The 12177-nt window shown below is 46.6% G+C and overlaps 1 protein-coding gene and 1 long non-coding RNA gene across 2 annotated transcripts; both read right to left on the bottom strand.

Moving 5' to 3' along the window:
• Nucleotides 1-2394: 2394 nt before the first annotated feature.
• LOC100827896 (protein indeterminate-domain 16) lies at nt 2395-3432 on the bottom strand. Its single transcript, XM_003572506.3, has one exon. The coding sequence runs from the start codon at nt 3145-3147 to the stop codon at nt 2560-2562; it is 588 nt and encodes a 195-aa protein (XP_003572554.1). The 5' UTR covers nt 3148-3432; the 3' UTR covers nt 2395-2559.
• Nucleotides 3433-9288: 5856 nt separating this feature from the next.
• LOC100824925 lies at nt 9289-10337 on the bottom strand. The gene has a single exon (XR_001406600.2). It is a non-coding gene; the product is annotated as an uncharacterized LOC100824925 (long non-coding RNA).
• Nucleotides 10338-12177: the final 1840 nt, after the last annotated feature.

The following is a 12177-nucleotide window of genomic DNA, read 5'->3' as shown; positions in this document are numbered from 1 at the left end:
GTGACTTTTTATTACATTATCTAGACGTTTTTTTAGATATAGATACATCCATATTTGGTCAAATTTGAGTCACTTAGTATGAGACGGAGGGAGTAGTTATCTAATACCAAATCCCCGATCGTTGGGGCCTTCCTGATAATTCTGCCAATTTGTTGCAAGGTTTTATTGTGCGGAATCATGCAACGTTTGTTCACATTTTGCGAGACACAATACAATATACTTGATTTTTTGGCTGACTTTGAACTAAAGTTTGAAGTTCAAATTGCTTTCAGAACCGCATGAGTCAAGTACAGCGGCCCATTACAGAAGCCAAATGAGACAACGAGGAAACTGTCATGGCACACGGCCGAGCGATTGGCACCCATTATTACGTGATGCATCATCTTTTCTCATTGATTTTCACCCATCCCCTGCAGATGATGGATGTGCTAAAGAAAGTATAAGTACCTGCAATCCTCCACATGTATATATGTGTGTGTGATGATGAAATGAACTGGCAAAACAGTTTCCCGTGTCCCCTCTACGCCTGCAGCTTCTTCCTTCCCCTCGTTGGTTTCCTCTTCTCAGAATCCCACGACAAGTCCCTCCTGGCTGTACTCAACCCCGGATGCTCACCTTCGTTGCATTGTTCATGGATGGTCTCCCTGTCCTGCCACTCACTGCGTCACCATCTTCTGTTGCCACGGCCATATCTACGCTGATCGTTGCGCCGGGTTAATTTGCGCTATATAACGAATTATCCTGCATGTGTCGTTGTCGATCGATCTGGAGTCACAATGGTGAGGGGGACTGTCTCGGCCGTTTGCTTTCCTGAACCATTCAGCTTCAGGATTTGAACAGCAGATTGGTCTTGCATCGCGCATGCAGATAGCTAGGCCCCCCTTGCGGATGGACATAGGGACCAAGGGGCTGTTTGGTTTGTGCCAAATACAATCCTACCAAATGTTAGCAAGATTTGGCTTGCCAATTTTTTGGTCAAAGATTCCTTGGCCCTCATTTTGTCAAATATTTGTCAAAAATACGTGAGAGAGGTGAGATGAATCAGATTGGCAACCAAAATTTTGACAATAAAGCAAACAACAACCAAATAATTATAAGCTGCCAAATTTTTTGCAAGGCTAGTTGGGGGCACAAACCAAACAGCCCCCAAATCTGTGATACAGACTGAGCTCAACGCTGCACAAGCAGATGCAGGTGACCATGTGTTGCCACAGCCAGGGTCCCCTCGCCTGTTCACTGAGGCACACAGCCCCTTGCTCTCCATGCTAACTTGCTCCCATTGCACTCTCGTTAGTCATCTGGACATCGACTAGCTAGCGCACATCTATCTCAGACTTGCCCTTGTTTGTTTAATTAGATCATTTTCGATCTTATCTCTGTCAGTCGTCAAACGGCTTTCGTCCATTGGCTTGATCTCCGCAGGAGCAGCAGATGAAATTATTACTGTCTGTTTCTTATGCTGCTTTGTGCTTCTTTGGTATCTATTCACCAGTATAATTGACTATCATCGGTAGATTTTTCCGGCTAATTTAAGTCCAGTCTAGTCCAGAAACAAATGGCCTTCTCCATACAAGATTATATCCACCAGGCACAAGTTTTAATATTTGATAGATTTGTGTGATAGATGATCTAGGAAGCTGTTGTCCTATACAAGCATGATGAATGCAACATAAGTGTCCTTTTCAGTCTGAGCTCGGACCATCTGGCTCTCCTCTGTTTATTTCCTTTTGTCATGTGAAGGCGCATATACCTGCTAGTTGATTATCTGTTTGTCAGGCTCCTCGTTTTGGATCATATATATGCATGTTTCCTTTGGATGTGCCCATTCATGTTACTCATCAATGTTCCCCATGCATATTTTGGATGTTTGTAAGGCCGACTCCGAAGTTGCCAAACCACCAACTTTAATTTCTCTCAATACTAAACTGTCGGCATTTGCCATCTTACAATCTTCTCTTTATCTGAAACAAATTAATATAGTCCGTTAAAAACAAAAACCCTTTGCAAAAAAACTCTCGATGAATCCTGAAGCTGAAAGGTTCAGGAAAGCAAAGGGTTCCTTTGCAAAGGGTTTTTGTTACGGACTATATTAGTTTGCAAAATATGAAGCTGGAAGGTTTAATAAAGAATGAATGTGTGCATCATTTTGATGCAGAGGCCAGGGGCGTTTAACCTTTTTTTGGAAGGAAAGAAAAAACTATTTCATGCTTGAAACACTTGAATCGATAAATAGTGACAGATTAACTTTTTTTTCTTTTTGAAAATGGGAAGATCTCCTGTCTCTGCATCAATTATCGATGCGCACAATAGCGCACAATCATTTCTATTGCAATGATTACTTCTAATATTTGATGAATTGCAAAGTTAACTTCTAATCTTTGATGAACAGCCGTCTAGCTTTATGAAAGCATCGAATTATAATGAGACGATCGAAAGATGACCAAATAATCCATGATTACACAAAGAGAAAAAATTAAGCACCCCGGCCAGAGACTACAAGTAAAAAGCAGGTGATACGAGCAGAACAACATAGCTGAGGATATCGATGGATGGAGCTAGCTACGGGTGGAACCGCTGCATGCAAGCGTGGCAGGTGATCTCGACCGCGACTGAGCCTAAGCCGATCCGGCGGCCCGCGAAAGCCATCTCCTTGATGCGCTCCATCTTCTCCACCTCGACGCGGGCGCGCTCCCAGATGGCCCGCGCCCGCGCGAACTCGCGCTCCGCCAGCTCCACCTCCCGCCGCGCCATCTCCATCACGCGCTCCGCGTACGCCCGCTCCGCCGATGCCAGCCGGGACTGCTCCGTCGTTTGCCGCTTCAGCGCCTGCATCGCTCCCCACGCTGCGGCCGCCGCCGCCGCCGCCGGTGGCTTCTTCTGATCGACCGACGATGGCGGCGGCGGTGGTCCGTTGCTCATGGAGAGGCTCAGGTCGAGCAGCTCCTCCGGTGGGTGGTCGTCGGAGGGGCTCGGCGGCGGCCGAGGGGACGCGGGGGAGAAGACGGCGGCGTCATTAGGGGTTGTCGAGGGGAGGAGAATAAGCTGGAGCTCTAATCTCTCGCTCTGCTGCTGGCGGTTCATGGCCGCCGAGAAGAGGGGAGTGCTTCGCGTGAGGACGGGCGGGGTGGCTGTTTTAGGCTGGATCATTTGCTCGGTGCTAGCTTCCTGGGTTTACCGTGGTAGCAGTGCGCATCTTTATACTCCGAATTTACCATAAAACCCTCATATTATGGATGATGGATCTTCATCTTGAGGTTGCGGTGCATGACCATGGAGTGATCGAGTGGAATGCTCCTTACCTCTACAGTAGGTATCGCGTGACATGGAAGTAAGATTTGAGAAGCCCGTCTTCAGTGGCTTTCTTTGTCTTCCATAGCAGAGTCTGACGACCGAAGAACCTCTGTCATTTTAAGCGGCTCAAGAGCCAGTGAAACGTCTTTCTACCGGCGCCCGATCGACCGCCCATACTCGCTGGGGATCCGCTCGTCCCGAGCACAAGAAGAGGAGGATATCACAGACGGGTGTAACCAGACACCATATTTTTTCATAAAGGAACGGAATATACTTTGGTTTCTGCATCAATCGATGCACACATCCTATTCTATCGCAAAACTTAACAGTTAGCCTTGGTGAACGGCACAAACAAGAATCGGCTACAGTATAATTAATAGGAACTAATCAGCAAGACTCAGAAAATTTGCTCGCTGCGCTCATCTCAAACAAGCAGAAACGAAACATTCACTCACCAGCACCACATCACAATCTTATGAACATGTGCATTCTAATTGATTCACCGTATCATGGAAGAGGCAAAGCACGCTAAGAGCATCTCCAGCCACGCCCCCCACTTGGTGTCCGGCACAGCCGTTTTTAACACCGTTTTGTGGGGGGCATCTCCGCGAATATTTTTTTAGGGTTCCGCTGTGACCTAGCCGCGCCCCCAATACCAACTCTCCCAAAAATTAAAAATAGGCGAAAATTTAACTAAAGTCGACGAAATTTAATTAAACATAAAGTTTTTTATAACATAATTCTAAAATAAAAAAACGGCCCGCACGCTAGTCGCTGAAGTTGGCGAGGTAGGCGTCGTTGGAGTCGAGGTTGATCGGCTCCACCTTCACCTCCGTCTTCGGCTTCTTCGTCGCCGCCTTCTTCTCGGCCGCCTCTCTCGCTCACGCTCCAGGGCGAGGCCTGGGAATCCGTCATGCCAAAGCCGAGGCATTCTGCCTCCTCGGCCTCGCACTGGCTGGCGCGCTCCGCCGCCAGCAGCCACGGGAAATCCTTGAGGTCGCCATTCGATCATCTTTCGAGCGCCAGGCGCTCGTAGGCCGGCTCCGACATCCCCTCTAGCTCCGGCTTTGGCCGGACCAAAGCGGAGGTGGCCGCGAGGTGGCGAGGGCGCCTAGTGGCAGGAGGATGAACCCGGCTCGTCCTTGATGCGCAGCGTCGGTGAGGAGGCACTGTGGGAGGATGAGCCGGAGCCGGAGCCGGAGGGACCGGCCTGAGACCGGAGTCGGCCCATTGGAGGCACCGTGAGTGGCGGGGTCTACAATCGAGGGTTGTCGCCAGCGGCGATGTGGGCCAGCACCGCCGCCACAGTGCGCCCACGCAAGAACCGGTCCCGGCCGTCGATGTTGAATCGACCCGCCGGTGGGCGCTGGCCTTGGACCTCGTAGCGGGCGATGTCAGCGGTGTGGAGGTCCGCGAACAGCGGCGCCCTGTTCGAGCCGGTGGCGCGGTTCCACACCGGATCCTGGCGCTCCTTCGCCGTCAGCTAGTGCCCCCAATGGGCATTGATGGCGGCCGTGCGGGCACGGCTAGAGGGCACCGACGACGTTGGGATGCCGCCGATGCTCAACGTCCAGTGCGTCGGCAGCCGGCAGTCGGGCGGCACCGGTTAGTCGTGCTCGTGGAGGGCCTCGGCCTCCTCGAGCATCAGCGTCGTGGGGCGCCAGTCCTCATCGCCGACAGCCATGGCGTTGGAGGGTGAGGGAGAGGAGAGGAGAGGGCGAGAGGCAAGAGGCCGGCGAGAGGAATGCCGAGCACCGCCGGGGTCGACCTCTTTATATAGCGGCAGAATGCGAAACGGCGAGTGTGTGAACGCGGTTATAACTGGCGGGAGAACCGTCGGGAATGCGTGGGGGCGCGGCCGCGTGGCAACCTGTGGGCGACCTTCATTAAAGTCGATTCGAGAGCCGATGAGAAACCGGTGAGACGATTAATTGGTCGCTGACAACATGGGCCCGCCACAATAACGCGTTGCGCCGGCGCCCCCCTCCCCCCCCCCCCCCCCCCCCCATGGTCTGGGCTGGGTTCGGCCTAGGGGGGCAGCTAGAGTTACTCTAACTGACTGTGACAACATGAACCTCGGCCGGGTGATTGGGGACGCCCTGCCAAAGAGTTAAATACACCCGCGGTCCTACTATTATTGACGGGGTGCCAAGTTAGTCCTAAAATTACTAAACTGCATGTTAGGTCCAAATATTTTGTTAAGTGGGTGATGACAGGTCCTAAGCTTGTCTCGAAGCGCTTGGCTGGCCTAAGTGGCACATTGACCGAATACACATTGGCTAAGGGGCCCGCTAGGCATGATTGAAGCGAGGAAAAATCACCCGCGGTCCTAATATTATTGGCGAGATGCAAAGTTAGTTCTAAAATTATAAACTGCATATTTAGGTCCTAATTTTTTGTTAAATGGGTCACGACAGGTCCTAATCATTTGACATGGTCACGAAGGTTAAACAAGAGACAAGTACATTTTTTTAGGGAAGAGATAAGTTCATACTTAAAGCTTGATCATGTTGTTTTTGGCTTTGGATCCTTAACTAATGAGACGAGGCTCGCTTCTGTTTTGGAGACAAATCGTGGCTAGGTCAAATATACATCACAAATATAATTGTGGAAAGGAATATTACGAGAACAACAACAACAATTAAGGTGATGTCATCTCTAACAGAAGCAGCACCTTTGTACCATGCAGATGCGACCAGATATCGATGTGGTGATTCCATGCAGAGATGCAGGTGTGTGGCAGTCTTTTTCTTTTTCCTTTTTGTTAGGGGGGCAGTTCGTTTTTGTGATGGGGCCGGGTCACCTTCGTCTTTTTCTCGCCCACCATGGGATGTTTTCTAGGAGCACGCGGATCCCTAGCGATCACATTATCTATTTTACACTGGAACTTTACGCAGGTTGACATCGACGGGAGCATATAAACGTAATCATACTATGTAAATTTAGATTTAAAATGTTCAATGATTTTTACTTTATAAGATTCATATGTATTTTGAAATTTAATTTTGACCATTAATTTGACAAATTAAATCACATTGGTTATGGTCATATGTACCACTGAACTCACATTTGAAAGAAGTTTATTTATTCTTTGCTTCTAAATTTATAAGCACACAATATCTTATGTGACACAAAAGTGTTATCATCGTATCTGTATTGAAAACATAATTTCCTAATCGTATAACTTCAAATATTATTTGTCTAATATGCACAGGGGCAGAACAGGGTTGTAATATGAGGGAAGCGAAAAAATGATAAGAATCATACAAGAGGTAAAATATCCCAGCATATAAAGTCTCAATGTAATCGTGAAAATTAAGGCAACCTTCTTCACTACATTTTTTAATCTTAAATATTAGAAACAAAAGTTAAATATGTGTGTCAAATCGGCCGCACAGTCGCCAGCCCATTTTTAACAAAATTAAGCGACGCCTTCACCAACAAACGTTTTAAGCACCTGATGTCTCTTGAGACAGGCTCCCAAAACCCCTTCAGGCCCAGCCTAGGCTCTGCCCCTATTATTGGGCCCTGGTTTTCAAAGAACCAAGTTTTATGAGATTGTCACTTTTTCCCAACTTATTTTTGTTGAGGTAACCTTTTTTTTTCCACTTAATTCAGCATGCAAGATCGGTATTCTCTGGCCCGGGCATACAAAGCTGTCAATTTGGACCCGAGTCCAATCATATGTGGTATGACTCTAAAAAGGTAAATTAAAAAAACACAATTTGAAGTTCTAAAAAATCTCTTTCTTTCATGCTAAGATGAACAAGTAAAATTTCATCAAGGATCATCTATATGCTACAAAATAAATAAATATATGGATCTATAATGGACACACTATTTGTTACTCACTCCTTTCCACATTGGTCTAAATATGGATGTATCTATACTAAAATGCGTCTAAATACATGTAATATTTCAACACTTAATATGAGACGGAGGGAGTACTATAAATACGCACATTTGTTTTGTGTAGAACACAAATAAAATGTTACCAATGAAAAGTTACAGGTATATAGGAAACATATACATGTTCATGTGAAAATTACGTTAAACTCGCCATATGATATTAAAAAAAAAACTGGGCTACTCACTAGATTCCTCGATCCGAAAATCCGGACTCGCAGACAAAGTTGCTTTCGTTATGGGATTGTCCGACTAGTACTATCTCTCATGGCAATTGCAACACAGCAGGATATTTTTAGCAAGTTTGTGGTGCTGCCGTCAAGCAAAAGCAAGGGTACAGCTGGCCAGAAGATCTGATCCAGCCCATGGATGGATGCATGCATGCTGTTGTCCTCTTTGTTCACAACTGTCCGTCCATCGTATCAGCCACGCACGCCGACAAGTATTTGTTTATCGCAACAACGAATAGAAAATTGCTTTCGGGGATGCTAAAACGTTTGACATATTCACGAGCGTGGCTTGAAATATCTTTTACTGCGTATTTGCGGAGAAGGTGCCTCGTACCATCGTACGTCGGCGTAGATCTTTTGGGAGGTTGGGGGATTGATTGGGATCGAGTTTGGCACAACCATGAGTAGAGGCTGGAAATTTTCAATTTGCGGATGCTGCTGTATGTTGGCTGAAAATATCTTTTATTCAGACGTAAAGGGCAAATGTTACTACTGTAGAATTAGTTGGAAACAAGAGATTGACTAGATTCAAGTATTCAGCCGTTCAACATAGGCACATCAGCAATGGTCATGCTGCGCCTAACTCAACTCTAATTTAAACCTCGTAACCAAACTCTTAAACCCAGAACACATATATAGCTTGTTTGATATGCGAAAGGTAGGTTAATTTTATCCTACAACTAAAAACAACTGACCAGTTCCATTGGTCCTATGCTGGTTGCTAATAGGACAGGTTTTGGTCCCATAATCAGATCCTGATTACAGGGGTCGGTGGGTTTCTTGCCCATCGGCGTTTTCATCTTCCCTTTTTCCCTCGGCCTTTTGTTGTCTGGTCCGTGACACTTTATATTTTCGTTATGCAAGTAATGAGAAGGGGAGAGATTCCGGGTTTTAAAAACAACTAACCCAGCTCGACCAAGTTAAGAAATGTCTGCACTTATAATTGACTACATATACAGATGTAACCCAAAACAATGGACAGTCGGAGCAATCAACCAAAAGCAGCATCAAGTTTCATCAGCTAACAAAACCAAGATCGAACAAGGAGGGCTAACAAAAATAGGAACAAGGATAGAATTAAGGAACTGAAGTCCATCTCTGAAAATAATCAGTAGATTAGCGAACGTATTCGAGCGTGTACGTGTATATATTACGTCCAGAATTGAATAAATTATATAATCTTGCCCTGGCAAAAATATCTGATCACCTGTATGGGTACAGGTTTACGCTGCTTGCCTTAATTTGCAGATGCTGCTCAACTTGGCGAAAAAAATATCTTTTATTCAGATGTAACAGGTAAATGTTACTACTAGAATTAGTGGGAAACAAGAGATTGACTAGATTCAACAGTTCAACACAGACAGATCAGCAACAACAGCCATGCTGCACCTGATTCAATTCTTCCTAATAATCCAGCTATCATTAGCGCGTTATACCTCTTAACCAAACTCTTAAACCCAAAACACGCATATATAGCTTCTGATTGCACTGAGCTTTTATTCGGAGTTCAGAAATACTAGTACTGAACTTATTTCAGAGAAACGTCATATAGGGTTGATATTCTTGGAAATTTGTTCGGAACCTCGAATTCAGAAATTTTATGGTCTTGAATGAATTTGATTATGAAATATCTGAACGCGAGAGTGGAGTGATGCATGAACGTACCACCTTGCGCCGGTGCCAAATTTTTGATATGCGCAAGCTAGGTTCAACTTAAAACAACTAACCATGTTTTATGTAGTACTACATACATAACCCAAAACCATGGACGAGCGGAGCAATCAACCAAAAGCAACACCAATTCATCAGCTAACAAAAACAAGAACAAGGAGAGGTAACAAAAACATTAAGAGCAACGAGAGAATCAAGGAACTGAAGGCCACAATCTGTATATTGACGAGCCTATCCGAGACACGTGTATATCTTACATCCAGAATTGAATTAACTATACAATCTTCCCCTGGCAAAAAAATATCTGAACACCTGCCTAAGACCTAAATTAAGTCCTTCCCCTTCGCCTAGTTAGATCTCAAGTAGTACAACCTTTTTTCGCTCTTTTTGCTGTTGCAGTTTTCTGTAGTTTCCAAGAACTGTCGTTGAAGTGGTGACGTATATCAGCCCAAACTTCAACAACCCCCGACCCCGAGTAGAGTGGATATAGCTTGCAGATCATGTACTAGTGCCCGCGTTGAAGCTGAAGCCGAAGGAGCTAGGAACGTATATCGTGCATCCACAGGAAGGAAGGAATGGATGGACACACATGTTACTTGTGTTTGCTGCTGTGCTTACTGTAATTGCACCTTTAATTCCTTCCCGGAATCAACTGAACGGAGATCGATCCATGCACGCGCGCATGGACGGACATCGATCATCAGTTGTAGTCTCGGCCGTGCGCGGTGGGGGGTTTTTGCTGCTTGACGAGGAGGCGGGCCGGCATGGGCCGGCCGGTGCCGGATCCCCCGCAGCTGCGGCAGCGCTTGCGGCCGGACCCGGAGCAGGAGCCGCAGCCCACGTCGCCGTCGGACCAGCGGTTGCAGAGGCACTCCTCCCGGCCGGTGCCGGCGCACGTGGCGCACCGCGGGCGCGCGTCCCACCTGGACGCCGCCGGCAGCCCCGAGTCTCCCATGGTCCGGTTCGCCATCGCCACGCCCGCCAGCATCCCCAGCCCCGCCGACGCGATCACGATCGGCCCAACCATCCTTCCTTACAAGCAGAGATCAGATAGATCTACCGGAGACGGAGATGGAGCAAATTAATGAGTAGTAGTCTTGTTGGCTTGGTTGCCGACTGTATATACTGGCAGCTGCAGGGAAGGAGGAGCCAAGCTAGTGGAAGAAAAGAATCTGGGTGTGTGTGTGTGGCCGGGAAGCGATGGGGGTTCTGTGCACGAGAGGAGGCCATGGGGTGTGATGATTTATAGGATCTTTTTTCTACGGGTGGTGGTTCTCTTCTCACAAGGGGGGTTGCGTGCCGGCTTCAGGAGTAATTTGGACGGTAGCGGTGCCGGGGCAGGGCAGGGAAGGAAGGGAAGGCGTGTCCGCCTTGTTACCCTTTGCATTGCTTGGTGGGCGCGCATCTATCGACCGTCGAGACTCTGTCGGCTTCGGTGCGTTGAGAGAGGTGCACGATTCAACTGCGGTTTCGTGTCTGCTGCTCTACGTGGGTGGCTTGGAATCTGTTTTCCCGGTGTTCTGTTTTCCCTTCTTCGTGCTACGAGACGGGCTCTCTGGTTTGTTCTCTTGCACTTAATTCTATGGAGGCCGTTAGTTGCTTGCCCAAGTGGCCATGCACGGCACGGAGAAAGCGTGCCTTTCCCTCCCTCTAACAATCTTCGTCCCACAACTGGCTAAAAGCCGAACCCTGGACACTTTGTATTTATTTTTTCTACACGGGTATTTTTGGAGCTAATATATGTACCGAGTTTTTTTTTCCTTTTTCATGCTATGTGACGAATTCAGAGCTACACAAGGATCTGTTTCCATGCACTTGGATGGGCGTTGCGAATATTGCTTAACCGTATGGATATGCATGAGACAAGGCGTAGGCGTTCGTGCATTGGCGTTTCACGGCCAAACAGATTAAACTGCCCGTCCTACTTCCTTCCTTTTAAATCGCTTACAAACCTCAACGGCATTATGTATGCCTGGTTGGAAATGCCAATTCCTACACACGTTCTGCGTGCCATTTCCTGGCCTCTTGCCAAAACGTACTCAGTGAGTTCCTCAAAAAAAAAAAAAGTACTCAGTGAGAGCCCTGAAGCCTAGCACCACGTACGTAACCCGTGCGTATGTGACAGAGTGCGTCCCACGTTCTAGAAAATAAAAATAAAAATATTTAGTGACCTTTTACGATCTCGGGGTCTCTGTTATCTGTCATTGAGGGTCAACAATTCACGTGGTAAGCATTGAATATGATGATGTAGATAATGAGATCAACTCTTAACTAAAAAACGTGACTCTTAGCTAATAGTCAACTCTGCTGATGGTGTGCCTGTGTTAGGGTGTAGCGGTAGGGGCAGGTTTTTGTCCCGTAGTCAGTTTTGATTGCGGAAGCTGGTTAGCGAGTTTCCTGCCCACTTTGTAAGTTGTCTTTTGTTCTGCCCAGCTTGTGGAACTGTGTATTTCCGTTAGTAATAATTGTGTGTGTGTGGGGGGGGTGGGTGTGGGGGGTTGATGACCCCAGGTGGAAGAGTCAACTCTGTTTTCTGACATCAACAATTAAAAGCCAGTTTATAATGTCTTTGTATTTTATTTTATTTTGACGGAAAGTTTTAGATCATAGGACCTAGAGCAAATTTTATTATTAAAAATATTTACATCAAATGAAAATGAAAAACCATCTATATATACATATATATCCATGCACTTTGTAGATATAACCTAAGCATATATACTCAAATAGTATTCATATACTACGTACGTGGATCAAATTACTCCAGATATGCATTATATATATAGCTCTCCATCAGTCGGTCGTAGCTCTAAAAATCGTAGCTCTAAAATAGAGATACACCACACTCCCAATTAAAGAGAGATGTGTAACGCCCCCAACCAACAAATCTATATTTGTCTCCTATCCCCTGTGTCCCTGCTTCTTCGTTGCACAGCAAGGTCTTGTACTTGATCGATTGACTGAGCCACATTTCAGGATTAATTATGAAAAGGAGATTAGACCGCCCAACTGCATATCGTTTCCGTCACACTTTTCAGAATCAATTTGCTTATGACTACACCGCTTTGGACAGCGACTC

This window comes from Brachypodium distachyon, chromosome 3 (genome assembly GCF_000005505.3).
Source record: "Brachypodium distachyon strain Bd21 chromosome 3, Brachypodium_distachyon_v3.0, whole genome shotgun sequence".
NCBI lineage: Eukaryota > Viridiplantae > Streptophyta > Magnoliopsida > Poales > Poaceae > Brachypodium > Brachypodium distachyon.
Note: the sequence above shows the minus strand (reverse complement) of the source record. Positions and strands in the feature narration are given on the sequence as shown.